Below are 15,616 nucleotides of genomic sequence, written 5' to 3' on the forward strand. Positions count from 1 at the left end.
TTTCAGATGTAGTCAGAATGCGTGTTTATGTTTCTGCTGTATTATTTGGTTTATCTGTAGTACAATAATATGTTTTTACTTGGACATCATTCCATTCAGTATTTGTGGAACACACACCTCTACCACTTCCACAGAATGTTTCAAAAGAGCATTATTACTTGGTATCATTTATCCCACAGGTTTTGCTCAAAGCTTTTGTCCTTGGATCAGAACCAGACAGAACACTTTGATTCCCATTTTAAAAGGGGTAGCATAGCAGTTGCATGATTCATTCGACCCAAGAGAAAAGGGAATAACTGTAAGCTCAGAACTGAAAACACACCACAGTTGTTTAGTTTAATAAAGACAGAATTCTCTGTTACGAGAGCTCCCTGGCTATCTTCTACTGCTTTGTCTTGAAATCACCGGCCTCAGTCGGAAAGAAAATTAGCAGTACATTTTAATCACGTCTAACTAAAAACTCTTTGAGTTTTATAGACCACATTAAGATTTTTGGCTTTGGCTGACAACACTCTTCCCAAATCGCTTAGTCTGTAATATTGTGTACTCCTACATATCACCTCAGCGAAGTCTTTGGGGTCAATAGTGGAAGCAGATGGTTGGTTAATGGAAGTAAAGAAGGCATTGAAGACTTGAGATGTCACTTGACTCACATGCTTTGCAGTCAGTGACATGCTTTTTCATTTATTTTTTTATTTATTATTTATAATTTCCCCCCTATTCTCTCCCAATTTGGAATGCCCAATTGCTTTTCTCCTCACCACAACAATTCCCCACATTGCTCAGATGACCCGAAAATTTAGTGGGCGTCCACTGATCACATGACCAAGCTAGCTTCCTTTTTCACCCAGGAACTCAAGAGCGGATATCAGCGAGCTACCGACCTCTGGAGGACAAATGCCAGCTCTGCAGGTGTCTGCTCTGAGCTTACTGAGCGTCTGGCCAGCAGGGTTCGCTGTACAGCAATAAGGAGAAACAATCACGGAAGCGCCAAAGCCAATGCGACGCTCCCTTCGGAGTCCCCAGCAAAGACCGGCCTTCTTCGCACAGCCAGGATGTAAACCTGCGCTCTATGACTCAGCCTGTGCACCACGCGGCTGCGCTTCTCCCAGTGAGCCACTCCGGGACCCCCCCAGTGACATGCTTTTTTGAAGCCCTTCCCCCATCCTGACCTTATCAAATATCAAGACATTGTTGAGGTTTAGAATAGTGGATTCGAAAAGAAGCAAACATATTGGTTTATTTAACTTATTATGTCAATAGTTATCATTTTTTAAACAGGAAAATACTTGTTTGCAGTAATGTGTGCTTCTTTTAAAGCTGCACATGTGAAATCTACATAGTGAAAGTAAGTACACAACAAAAACTGCATTTCCTTAGCTACAGCCTCTTTAGAAAACCCTTTCAAACATTTGTATTCATTAGCTGCAGCATCAAATGATTGAGAATTATTTCAGCAGTTTTTTTTCTGGGTGACATTAAATTTCAGGACCATTAACTCCAAGAGCATGAGTGGCATGGAGAAATGCACCTTGGGTATGTGAATGTTAAATACATTAGGCACAAGATGACTAATAGGTACGGCACGCTTTGAGGAACAGGTGTTGTATAGGATACCGTCCTTCATACAGTTATTATTGGAATCACTCACTAATTCACTAAGGTGACAATGTCACAGAATTGTTTTGATTTGAGAGAAATTAGAAGCATCTGCTCTGGCAACGAGGGCAACAAGGATTTGTCGACAACGACTGAGGTGCTGCTGTTTCTCACAGAAGCACTATGATGCAGGGTCACGCAATTGAAAAGGTAACATTATTATTATTTTTATTATTATTATTATTATTATTATTATTATTATTATTATTACATATCTGTCAACTTTTGAAAATACAAAATCGGAAGTGTAGAGCGGCGACGGTGGTGGGGGGGTCAGGGTGCAGGTGCGTAGCTAAGTACTGTATGTGAACGTGCCTCGCGCACTGAATGCATGCCTGCCACAGGGCTCCCCTGGGTCCTAAACCCTGCTAGGTACAGACAGGGATTGCAGTAACCACACACCGGCCATGACTTTTGCAGACATTAAAGGTTTGCTGAAATAAGGGTGTTTTTGCTCGTGTATTAGTCGGCCCCCCGGTTTCAGGATTGTGTTTTGGGGTTAAATACGGTAGCTTGATTGTATTCTTCACTGAATTACAACAGTGACAGACATTCCAATATTTTACATGAGTAAATGTCACGCTATTTAAATTCTTACTGATATGTATGAGGGTTTCTCCAAAAACAGCAAGGGAGTAAAGGGACTTTTAAAACACAAAATGTAGCTTTTCAATCCTCCTGCGGAATCCCATTGGACGTGGAAGGAAAAAAAGGCCATGAGCTTCCATTAATTCATGATTATTTAAATATATATACCTTATGGGTCTGAGATGGCTGGATTTGATAATGTTGTTTCAGTAAAGATTTTAGCCTACAATATACCTTAAGAAAGTTGAATTATTTCTACCCTGGCAGTCAAAATAGATTATAAGTAAAAACAATATGTACATTTTCAACTGATTTGATAGTGTAATCAATTGGCTGTTATACATTTTAACTATGTAATTAGCCAAAAACTAAATGGCTTAGGTACCAGGTTTGCTAGTTAACTATTAATGCAGTATAACAAATTATCCCTTATATGTGTGAGACAGAAAATAACACCCTGGCTTTTGCATGTGCAAAGTCTAATCACAAAACAAAGTTCCTTGCAGGGGTAGTTAGATCAGATACAGTACAACATAACAAACTGTTGATTATGAAATTATCATTTAAAAAAAAAAAAAAGTTTGAAAGTTCTGGACAAGCTCCCTATCGCGAAGGCAACAGCAGTAAAACAGTACTGTGTGTTAAAATGGTCAACTACTGTAGCAATCTACTGCACAGAGCATGCTAATGGCTGCATGCAAACATATAACAAAAAAAAATCGTTAACAGTTTTAATCGTTTAGTAAGAAAATCTTAAACTTTTCACCATTGTGCAAAATATGCAAATTTAGATAAAAAGTACATTTTGGTTGGTTGTTGAAGATAGAACAACATGGCTGCCAGGCTTTTCAAGCGTGTGCATTGTATCTGTGCAATGAAGTTTGTAAACAAACCTCCCAGAGACATGCAGCTCATTTTGACAAAGAAACACAAGTAACTCATATACTGGGAATACCAGTAGCAGCTCTGACATTAAGAAGTGGGGAGGCTAAATACATATATATATATATATATACTTTTTATTACACGCAATAAAACGTTGCACGTTTCAAAAGGTACTTCATAGTTTAATAAGAAATGTAATACAGTAATATAGTATACGCAGCACATGTAATTTGTAGAAAAAATATTTGGAAGATGAAGAGCTGGTTTGAAAAACCAAACTACAAATACTGAACCTTTTCATTTTTTCATATCATGAGCAATTAAAAAGGCAATTCTGTTTTGGTCCTCCCTGTTGATGAATGTCTAATTTAGGCTTTGGATGACCTTTACTGTTATTTTTTATTCTTATTTTTTCCTCAGTTGAAAGTGATTTTTTTTTTTTTTTTATGTATTTACCATTTGATTTATTTATTGTGTTATTTACTTATTTGACCTCAAGATGTCAAAGTTAATTTTGTTTATGGTCTTCAAGATGAAGTCAATACATAGTTATTGAAATATGTCTGTAATTTTACTTTGTAACTTATTTGTAATTTCTGTAACCTTTTTATATTCCAGAATGTTCTGAATTATGTAAATCATTACTGGAAAAAAGGGTCTTCATTCGGAGACAGAATTCCACTGCATCTCCTGTGGGGGCATTCCTTTATCTGTCACACCAGCATTCAGGACCTGAAACACTGCAATGGGACAGTAGGAGTGTTATGGGGAAACACTCTACCAATTTTGTACCTTTTTACATTTTGCCAGGTTCTGAATTCTGTAAACAGTTCAAGTTCTAAGCTTTTAAATGATATGTGGCTCAGGATTCCAGCATAGCATTCTAAACCCGGCTTTGAAAGGGTTTAAACGTAAATGTAACTGTTGTTATTAAGCACTCTACAGTACAGTGCATAATCTGAAAAGTGGTAATGTGGGCATCTTGTTATGTCAACTGGCATATGAAGCATTAAGCATTATTCTCCTGATCTGTACTCATTTCAGAATATAAGTCAGTGTAATTCAACTGTCAGCTGTAACAGTCCAGACACAGTTTACCACACATCAGCCTGGGGGTATATGAAAATGGTTTTATTAGTGCTAGCAGCAACCTCACATTTGTTTCTGAATCTTGGATTCATTTTCTAGGAAGAAAAATGATACAAATGAGTTATGTGCAGTTTTACACAAGCTGCTGGTAATTATGGCAGGCTGTTTGTCCGATTGTAGCAGTAAGGATAATGAAAGTGAAATGTAATGGTTAGTTAGAGCCTATGTTATATGTAATTTCATTTTACAGTAATTTGACTCATTCAAGTCACGACTGGAGAAGTAAGAACTCAAATCTATTTTAATGGCGTTAGCGGCGGCAGAACTAAAGAGCCACCATGTAATCTTTCTGTTTCCCCTCTAGGTTGATCTATTGACTCTCTTTTTAACATCCCATTAGAGCCCTGCTATGGGGCAGATTTACAAGCTTGGAGTAACAACATTAAAACAGCTTAGTACATGCAGTATAACATGACGACTGCTTTTAACAAAGCACACATATTACTTTATTCAGGAACACGTCTCGGTTACTTTTGAGTACAATTACTATTTACCACAATAAGCACTACTTTCAGTATTAAAAATGTTCACATTTTGTAAATTATAAAAATCTGTCATCTATCATGGGGTTACAGGTACACCACTATTTATTAAACTGTATATAAAGTGTACATTTTTTTAAAATTAATTTAAGTTTTGTGTTTTTAAATTTTTTTTTTTACAAGTATCTATTTTGATTTATTATACTTTGTTTTGCACTAATGAATGCATATATTTTAAGCATTGGATTTGGGTTTATTATATGTTTTGTCTTTGTTGTTGGAGGAGCATGTTTTGAGGGTGCACATCATATTCCCCTGCTTGCCTTTTTAGGCAGTGAAGGCATGATGTGGGATGCCATGACTGGCAAACTAATTCCCCACCCCCTTAATTGAAGTGTTAAGTGTTTTTTAAATTACTTTGGATATTGTTTTATGGTGATTGGAAGAGTTAAGTACGCGTGATTGTTCCTAAAGTATAAATACTTTCCAAGTAAATGCACTTTACCACTCCATTTTATAGCCCTAGTTTAGTGTGTGTTTAGTATTTTAGTGTATTGATTGTTTGTGTACTGTGTTTTAAGAAACTCCCCTCAATTGTACCCATGCTTCTCAGCTGTCTTTATTTGAGTTTGTTTTTTTTGTATTTTACTGCCAGTACATCTGCCTAACAGAACAAAATAATTAAGCAGCTCTGACTGCTACCCCACTCGCATGCTCCCGAAGTCTTGACGACGTCACTGTGGAACGAGTGAGAGATACTTTTAAAGAGCGATTATTTTATCGTTTTATGTACTGTTTTTTACACTGGTTTTAGTATGTTTTGCTAGTGATTTTAGTTTGTGTTTATTTATTTAAAATATAGTGTTAAATACATACTTTAATGGGGGGGGGGGGGGGTGGGTGGATTGGCCAATTTATACATTTCCCTCCTACGCATTCTTGCTCAGTTGCAGAGCAAATGTTTGCCACAAAAGACTCAGGTTTTCTCTGATGGTAAAGCTGTGTAATCTGTGGTTATTTTATTATTGTTTTCAACAACACTTAAGTACACATTGGCCATTCTAAATAAACAGACTGAAGGACGTTAGCTACTAACCAAAATTCCAGAGAAACCCTGCTCGCCGAACAGATTTTATAATTATGAAAAGTGAACTTTCATAGGCTCTAAATCATTTTTAATACTGATATTAAATCAGCTAGTTTGTCCTAGATTTAAGTGTCAGAAAGTCTGAATTAATTACCTCTTCCATCTGTTGACATTGACTGAACCATTTAACAGAAAAAGGGAGTTTTTGTTCTTGTTCATCATTGGTAGACCAGCAAAAAATATGAGGGGCACTCTTCCCTTCGAGGCCAACATTCAACCTATTTCCCAGCAAAGTATTAAATGAGATGCTAAGTGGTGGGGGACACCATTTTACCTCCTCAGACCCCTCACTAAGTTTCCTGGCAATGCAAATACATTTCCACAACATTGTATTACTTTCAAGGTCATACAAGCTTTGGTAGTCACCATGGCAGATAATTCAATGTATTTAATTGTCACATTAGTTTTAGCAAAAACCCATTACCACTGCACTTATGGAGTGGATTGCTAATTAAAAACATGTATTTAAAGATGGGGCAATTATCTATTCATGGATACCAAGAGTTATGTAGGGAGCAAGTGAAATGGACCAAATGCCCCACCCCAGTCATCCTACATGATAGAAACAGTTATTAGTGGGAATAAATCAAAAAGCCAATCTGACTCGCTCAATATGAATGCATTTTATAAAGCATAAACTTATTAGACAAATATCCATTTATTAGTAAAAGGTCAATATTAGGATGTATTTTTTCTTTGCTAATAAAATAGAAATTTCAACTTTCTAACTCACTTAGCCAAAAGCATTAGTGTAGCATAAGTTCAAAGATGTCTCTATTTTTCTGAACAGCTTAATGCTTTTTGAATAAAACGTTAGGTTATTATCATAAACCTGGTTCCCTGAAACATAAATGTAACCATTACCGAATGGGTATTTACCTCCTAAAGACCCGATACCTGAAAATTGTATACCAAAGCTGCTCAGCGAGCCTGTGATGCAGTCGTGGCCCCACCACCGGGAGCACAAAAGGACTGCGCTCACTGATCTCAGCATAATTTTTCCTTCAAGTCTGCTGTAATCATGGACGCAGCCACCTTGAAGGTTAATGGTTACGTTTCTATTTCAGGGAACCAGGGTTATGATAATAACCTAATGTTTTTTTCCATTTCAAGTTTGAAATATAACCATTACTGAATGCATGGGGGTGTACCAAAGCTGTCGCAAGGCCAAGATTGTGGAACGACCAGAATGCTACAAGGCTAAGCTTTGTAGGGCGCCAGTTTGCCTCTGGTTTACATACTGGAGGAAGTCGCTTTGGAAGTCGCATGGTGACAGCGCTGTAGCATCTCATCCATCGTGGGACCAAACGTATGCCCTGGAGTAATCAGGGGGGTCCCACAGTGGTGCTTTGTCCCCGTCAAGCATGCGTGTCTGGGAAAGCCAAACCTGCCTACGTGCAGCTACCAGCACAGCCAGGTTTCTACCTATAGCCTGTCAGTTGAGCCTGGACACACAGAGCAGGTGTGGTGAGGGCATGTGGTTCTCCGAGAGGGACCGCAGCAAATGCAGCTGGTAGTCTACCAGGATGCTGTTGTAGTTCCCTGGCTGTGTGGCGAATGCACTGGCTGAATAGGCTCTCTTGAGGATCACTTCAGAGACCGGGCACTGCTTGTAGGGAATGCAGTGTCCTTGGACAGGAGCGCTAAATTAGGAGCCTGGACCAAGGTGGCAATAGAAGTCTCAAACGGCAGAAAATGGGTCAGCCAAGTTTCTCCACATCATGCACCTTATACAGGATGTCCATTGACCGGAAAACAGCAGCATGTTGCTAGATGGTCCCAGGAAGACTGGATCTCAAAGAGAAAACCCGGATGAACTGGGGTTGATATTGGAGAGGCGGTCGGCTCATTGTCAGAAATTGAGTGCCTTGTTTCCCCTACTGTAGGCTAGGGCACTTGCAAAACTGCAGTGGCTCCTTTGATTAGCGGTATAAGCTCTGCCGACAGGCAGAGCTTATCCGCAGGGGACGTGCTGTCGGACTCCACGTCGTCAGACTGGAATGCCAGCTCCTGTTCGCCCATATCCTCAGAGGCAGAGATGGACAGTATGTCCTCCTTTGGCCAATCAGCCCTCGCAGACCCATAGTGCCCCAAGTGGACAGGCGGGGCAAGTGGCACCGAACATTCCCACAGTAATTCAGCAAGAATGGTTCCTTGGTGGGAAACAGCTGTCCATAGCATTTCCAACTGCTCTGAATCTGCCGATCGCCTGGAATGGCAACTCTTCTATCTCTTCCGCAAGGGAGGTGAAGAAGAGGCAGAACTCAAGGAAGATGAGAAAGATCGTGAGGAAGGATCCCTGCCTGCACGTAGTATCTGTAAAAAACAGAAAACACACAAAGAGAAAATACTTTTGCAACCAAAAACAGTAATTAACAATTACATAAATTATACAAAATGTCTCGTATGGTGCTAAATAGTAAAAACAAGAAATAAAATAAACTCCAACCAGAGCTATGCAGCCTGGGGGCAGAGCACAAAGTCAGCCAACTTATGTTGCTGGGTCCCTAGGAAGGAGCGACTCAAGCCGCTGGCTTCATGAGGGGCACAAGGCCGCAGCGGGATGTAACAAGCAACAGGCTGTAGTGCACATAAATACGCATAACCAGAAAAAACTATTACAGCGATTAGTTAAAATATCACATATAATTTGTGTAAAAACACAATAAATGCAAAATATAAAATAGAGGCAACAATGTACTTATCTGAACAAGGCTCTCCGATTAGGTCAGTCTTGAAAGGAAAAATGGTGCTGTATGAACACAGTCCTTTAGTGCCCTCAGGGCGGGGCCATGACTGTGTAACAGACTCGCTGAGCAGCTTTGGTATACAAGTTCCAGGTTTCGGGTCTTTAGGAGGTAAATACCCATTCGTTAATGGTTACATTTCGTCCTTGAAAGGGAACCCTCTATTTCCAAAATGAGTGTTGTTTAAACTGTAATTAAATTCAAACCATGAAACAAATACCTCCCTCCTGTTGAAAACTGACCTTTTGTTTTGGGTCTGAAAAAAAAGCCCATTAAATTCAAAATATATATTTTGTATTATTCTATCATAAAAAGCCAATCTCTTGTGTTGTATTATTATTAAATTCAATAAAATTATAAATGTGAGTTGAACAAAAAAAAAACCAACCCCAGTAGCATAATCCAAGGGAAATGTCATATCATATCAAACTGATAAATGTTAAGTAAAATGGAAATGTGAAAAAGACCAGTATCATTTATATGTCAAAAATGAAGATAATACAGCTGTGTATCAACTGTAAATTACTGGAGCACAATAGTTATTTTTTCTTGGACTATACCACGATAAAACCCAGTATCACAGAATACTATTGTGTACTGAGTATGAAGCCGAATATCATCTGGAAACCAAAAAGTCACATGATCCTAATATGGCAACCATGTTAACTCACCGATTAAAGTAAAAGAAAACTTTAGATTTCAATGAAAATCTGAAGTCAGCATCAGACATGATTTATGAGATGCAGTAGACCTCAGAGTTACAAACACCATGGAAATGGAGGCTGTTCTTAAGTCTGAAATGTCTGTGACTCTAAAAAGGAGTTTTCAATGACTTTAATGCATGTGTACACCTACTATCTACAGCCTTAATCTGAATAATACCAGGATACAGCACAGCAATGCAATACTAATACTGCTATGATTTGACAGGTTTTAAAACCGTACAATAAATGGTACTATACAAATTTAACATACCATTGAAATCATAACTGAAGCAGAAAGACAGATGTAAACATCCAGGACAACCTGGGTTAACTTAGTGCTTGTTTTTATTTTATTTGAAACAAATTGCAGTCATTCAACCTCCTTTGGCTTGAAAAAGAAACTGCTTTGTTTAAAACTAAAATGTTCCTAGAAAAAAAGCCGGTACTTGCTTTGAAATCTGCCTCACCTTTGTCGGGATACATTTGTTGGTACGGTAATTTTTCCTTCTTCATGACCAGCACGCTACTTTTAAGAGTGCCTATCTGGTTCCATTGCATGCATGGTTGAGTGAAAGTGGGGTGTTCGTAACTCTGAGCTTCTACTGTAGTAGCAGTTGAAGAAGCACTTTGGATTTCCAAACTCATACAAGATCCCCTTACAGGGATGCTTAATGATATAGGGTTATTTTAATCTTGCAGTAACTTACACCATAAATCATTTTGTTGTACCACAATTCAAGAACAGAGACCAATTACAGAGATGGGTGAGGAGTTTTTTATAGCCTTGCTAACTAACCATTCTGACAGGACTAACCAGCTAGTAACCTTTATGGCGATTTTTGTTGGCCCTTGTACTTCCATAGTTGTAAATGAAAGACCTAAAATGATGTTGGGATGTCATCTCATCACAACTGTACTAGGACAATCAGTGAATATACCTTATTTGTTATCATAATTAAATGTGATCACAAAATACATAATTAAAACAAAAGCCCCCTATATAGCATGCCACAAATGCATACATCTTTTTCTCATTTCCTGAGACCAGCTAAAAAGACCAATTTACTTGCAATCTGAGCCCCCGTCATACATCATGAGTGGAAATCAATGCACACTTGTTATAATGGGGGAGGGTATTTGGCGGTGATTCTGGTCTTATCCAATCACTGATTCGCTCTGAGATGGACGACTGGTTTCAGTTACTTATTTAAGTAAATGTCTCATTGTAAATTCTGTAAACAAGTTCAGTAGGTGCAGCACTTCTCAGCACATTATTCTATTCAGTGCAGTGAATTGTGTCTTCAATAAAACATTAAAAAAAAAACCACTTTGCTTCGATTGCCTCTATGGAAACAGACAATACAAGAATACAAGCAATTAATAAACTGGTTAACTGAATCAAGAGCATATAAATAAAATACAGGATTTCTGGGCCCTTTGCTAATCGCTCAGTTCAGTCTAGCCCTTTATTGAATCAACAAAACTCCTGTCACTCTCCTTCTATTTCCTAAAATTACACAGTGTTAATTCTCAAAAAATGAATCACTGAGCAATAAGATGTGTCTACTTATGCAAAGGCATAAGCTGTCAAAAAATTAGAGGCAACTTATTTCCCTCACTGATTTAAAACTTCTGATGTTTCACTATTTAACCAACAAAATGTAAAAGTGAAGTTGAATCTTTTTTTTAATGCTGATTACAGTGTTTCTTAAGAAAAATGAACATTCTTGACTAGGCCTGTGTGGGTTTTGGACCCCGGGCCCATTAAAATGAATTGTGTTTTTTCAGGTTACCCTGGATATAAACACATTACAGATGTCAGTACCACGATGAACAGATATCAACTTTCCATGAAACCAATGCCAATGAAAACAGAAAAAAGTTGTTCTCAAATACTGCCTCCAATAGCTTAGTCAACCAGGTGTCAGTAAAGGTGATGGTACATGCTTGATGTGTGCTTTTCATTTCTGTGCTTTAAAACCAGATATAATGAATTATGGATAATTGACCAATATTTACATTTGTTAATTGCAATTACTTTTTTTCTGGACTAACACAATATTTTGCTCGGATATCAGTGTATCTAAAGAGATTGTAGCTAACAAACTCGTGACATAAACCTTACTCTACCTGTTTTGTGCTTCCTTTAGCTACATAGGTCCCAAATGTGTAGTTTTGAAAGAAACACAGTCGTAGCGTACATGTATTTTCATTTTAAAATATGATATGTGGTATTTTAAAGAAAGCTCTCTGTTTCCATGCCATATTCCCAGGAAATCTATTTGCACTTCCTGGGTTATTTCAGCATGTCAGTGAAAAGGTGGAAGCAGCTGGTTGGTTCATGACAGGTAAAAAGCTATTGTAGGAATTGGGGCATTTCCACCTTCTAAGCAGGGTTCTACCCAGGAATTCTGAATAGCTGGGTGGCACAGCATTATAGCTGGGGGCACTTTTAAAGGAAAAATAAAATGGTCTTTACTTTAAATGTATAATAAGACAAAGAATTGGAATAATAATAAGAAGCTGAATAATGAATAATAATCCACCCTAATTCATACCCAGGCTACACTGCTCCATTTACCCCCTGATTCTTTGTGATCATTTTTGTGTTTCTGGCAGAGCTTGCACATCATACCACCCAATTCCTTGCTGTAAAAAAGCAGTTTTTCTTTTTTACTCACTGGCCCCTCTTGCGGTTCTTCCAATTCGCTTTCTATAAATTGCCCTTAGTTGACTGTATCGAGTTGCTCTTTTTCATTTTCCACATATTGTTTTCTTTTTCATCATCCATTTCGGTTTTCCACATTCATTGTCACTATTTTTGCTTCAAAAATAATTGGTTATTTTTTTTTCGCAGTCATTTTAACGTTTCAGCCTCTCAAAGTGCTTAAAACGGAAAACCCACCACTTCAGCTGTCTGATTGGTTAAATGTAGTGTCAAGACGTAACACAGCAACACAGCTGTCATGTGGTTCCAAGATTTTTTTTTTCACCCGGCGTGTGCAAGTGATCTAGTCTGCTAACAGCGCAATCAATCTTTATTGTTAAGACACAGTAGCATCTGGGTTTTTCAGCTGGCTGGCGACCCGTCCGGCTGAAAAGCAAGTACAACACTAACTGAAATCACGGTTTGCAAACAGATATTTAGTTAACCAAGTGCTGTACAAGATATCACGTTTTAAAATACAAAAAATGACAAATATTGAGATGATATAACAAATAGCAGTGAAAAACAGTTCTATCTCTTTAAATAGGTGATCACTGACAGCATACTGTAAACCCATCAGTTCAGACTAGGGCTCTGAACTCTTGACTGGAGGGTTGTGGGTTCAGTCCCCAGTGGCGGACACTGCTGTTGTACCCTTGAGCAAGGTACTTTACCTAGATTGCTCCAGTAAAAACCCAACTGTATAAATGGGTAATTGTATGTAAAAAAAAAATAATGTAATTGTATGTAAAAATAATGTGATATCTTGTAACAATTGTAAGTCGCCCTGGATAAGGGCGCCTGCTAAGAAATAAATAATAATAATAATAATAATAATAATAATAATAATAATAATAATAATAATAATAATAATAATAATAATAATAGTTATAGCCTTCATTAGCTCAGCCATTCCCAGGCAAAAGTAGGTCACAATAACCTACAGTGCAATGCAGGGAATAATAATAATGGTCATGCTGTTCAGAAATCGTATTAAAAAATATTCCTACAAGATTTATAAACCACTAATATGACATTGATTAATTCCCAAGTCCCAGCTTCCATCCAAAGTAAATAAGTCAAGATCTATTTTTAATTATGTTTGCCCTCTCATTGCATTGCATTGCATATGTTAAACCAGCAATAATTATTTGAAATATTAGTTCCAGTGTTTCTCATCTGAAAATATTGACCTTTTATTCTTATTTGAAGAAAATGACCTTTCATTACATATCAAACAAATTTCATAGGCATTAAATGTAATATACAGTACTCCCATAATGTACAATATTATCAGGACAAAGAGTTTTATTTCACTTTTCTAAACAGCTGAACATCTTATTACTACAGGCCTAAAACTCATAAGCCCGATTTTTGCATTTTCATAATATTTATTATTATAAACCTGATGGAATGTTGGGCATTGACTTAGTCAATCAGGATGCAGGATAGCCAGTCTGTAACTCTCTGGTAAGGACTGCAACTTTAAATACCCCCCCCCCCCCCCCCCCCCCCATTGCTTTTATTAAATTCAATGCATTACTTCACCATTACTGTAATTTGAAACTCAAGGATGTTGGAGTGCGGGGCACACAAATGGGTATCTGTGCTGCTTTTACATAGTTCATAGCATATCTGCAGTACAGCTCGAGACATTAGATGCAAAGATAACATTGTGAGAGAGCTATACACAAGCAGGCATACACAATCAGATGGGACTGATATCAGCAAAATCAAGTATCTTGAAAAATATACAGATAGTATACAACAAAACCCCATGGGCCCAGTTCTGAGGGAAAAGCAATGTGCAAACTCATGAGTGCTTGCATTGCATCTTGCCATATCTCCCATTGCTTCTGAACAGAGCAATCTCTGGACGTTGACGTCATTTGGTTAGCACTGGCCAATCCATGGACAGTAGGAGACCGAAAGGGTTAGCAGATCAAGAGAAACTGACTTCTCCTTTAATGTGGAATACTTCTCACTGTGCATGCGTTTCTTTGAACTTTCAACAATAATACAATTACTACGAGCCTGCAGATGCAGGGCAGGGGTTTATCAAAAGCTGTTTTGCAGACATGCCTGTGAACATGTAAGAAAAAGCAACAGTACTGGGTGACAGCACATGAAACGTGATGAAAAAGCACTGTTAGCCCTACCCTACCCCAAGTAGTCTGATTACAGTTACAAAATGGTCAATGTTGGATAAAGTTATGTAAAAAGTACAAACAAAGCATAAAGAGGGAATCTTTATTTTTATGAAGTATTGGACCAAACCTAGTGGCAACATTCCCAGAAATCCAACAGGGGGGCACGTGTCATAATTTTAATGCAGTAGAAAAGACGCATCCAATTTATTTTTATTCCATTCTTTTTAGTAACATGATAAGGTGCCACCTTATCACATCTGTCCATTAGTTTCATTACCACAGCACACGAAATCCAGGATAGACAGACCAGTAAATTAAAATAATATTTCCTTTGGTTAAGCCAAATGGTTTATATCCACCAACAAACACAGTGCAGATGAGAAACCCCCATTTTTATTTACTGTTGTACCTTTAAATTGACACACTCTTACCCAAAATAAAATGGAACAAGATTCCACAGTGCAGATCTTCTTTTAAAATGATTTATTTTGCTTTTACATAATACTGAAACAAACTCTGTTTATGATCTCTTTATTAAACTTTTACAAGAAATGCTTTTTTTATGTTGCAAATCGTGCACTTAAGGGTACATTGCCTAAACATAGTTATAATACAATCACATTATAATCATTATGAGCCTTTTTCCATGATATAACAGAAAACGTGTTTGAAGTCTGCTCGCACTGCACAAAGCAATATAAAAAGCCCTCCCCAGTACATCCATACCAAATAAAAAGGCAATATATGGATGTAGCAAATGAAACAGTTACAGTTCCCTTTCAGTTTGAAGACAACCACCAACCAAGACTTTGGGGATATGCCTGCCACAGGTCAGGTATTTACTGAGTATTTTATGTCAGAGCTGCCGATAGGCTACTCCTCAGAGTGACGTCCTGAGTCCTGCCTCCCGAGGGGACAAACACACTCCACGGAGCTCACTTCCTCTTTTGCTTCTCACAATCAGGTAGGTAAGGTAGGTATTCTAACCTCTCCAGTTGCTGTGATTAAGTCTGTGTGAAATAGCTCTGACTCAAGTTTTTCTGGAGTTCCCATGCAATATTACACTGCTGGAAGTCGGCTTGCCATTTCCCGGAGTCAGAAACGCAACTAAATATTTTTCTCTCTTTTCAACAGCATGCATCACTTTGCGATTGCAGTTTGCTTTCTAACTCCACAACATTTGCTGTTGTATGTGTTTTTTTCCTGCTATTGTAGCTAAAAAAGAAAAAAGAGATGCGTGATTTACTCCACGGGAACCCGGCTCTGCCGTGCCCCACTCTTGAGTAGACTCCACAGGACTGTCTCGGCCTGCCCACTCGGTGCGCTTCGCTAAAAAAAATTAAACAATAATAAAAATATAATTTTTCACAGTTCTCCCGCCTGGCATGGTGATAGTGC

At 38.0% G+C, this 15,616-nt stretch overlaps 1 protein-coding gene across 3 annotated transcripts in view; it reads right to left on the reverse strand.

The window, feature by feature from the left end:
• Positions 1–15,616, reverse strand: part of LOC117408617 (protein Largen) — an 88,048-nt gene that overhangs the window by 39,795 nt on the left and 32,637 nt on the right. Inside the window, exon 2 of one of the 3 annotated variants that reach the window (XM_058992589.1) lies at positions 7,152–8,226. The exons of 1 other annotated variant lie outside the window; for it this stretch is intronic. In XM_058992589.1, the coding sequence (XP_058848572.1) occupies positions 7,152–7,202 (51 nt within the window). In that variant the 5' untranslated portion in view covers positions 7,203–8,226. One more of the 3 variants, XM_058992591.1, reaches the window with a different exon arrangement.

This window comes from Acipenser ruthenus, chromosome 2, assembly GCF_902713425.1.
Source record: "Acipenser ruthenus chromosome 2, fAciRut3.2 maternal haplotype, whole genome shotgun sequence".
Lineage (NCBI taxonomy): Eukaryota > Metazoa > Chordata > Actinopteri > Acipenseriformes > Acipenseridae > Acipenser > Acipenser ruthenus.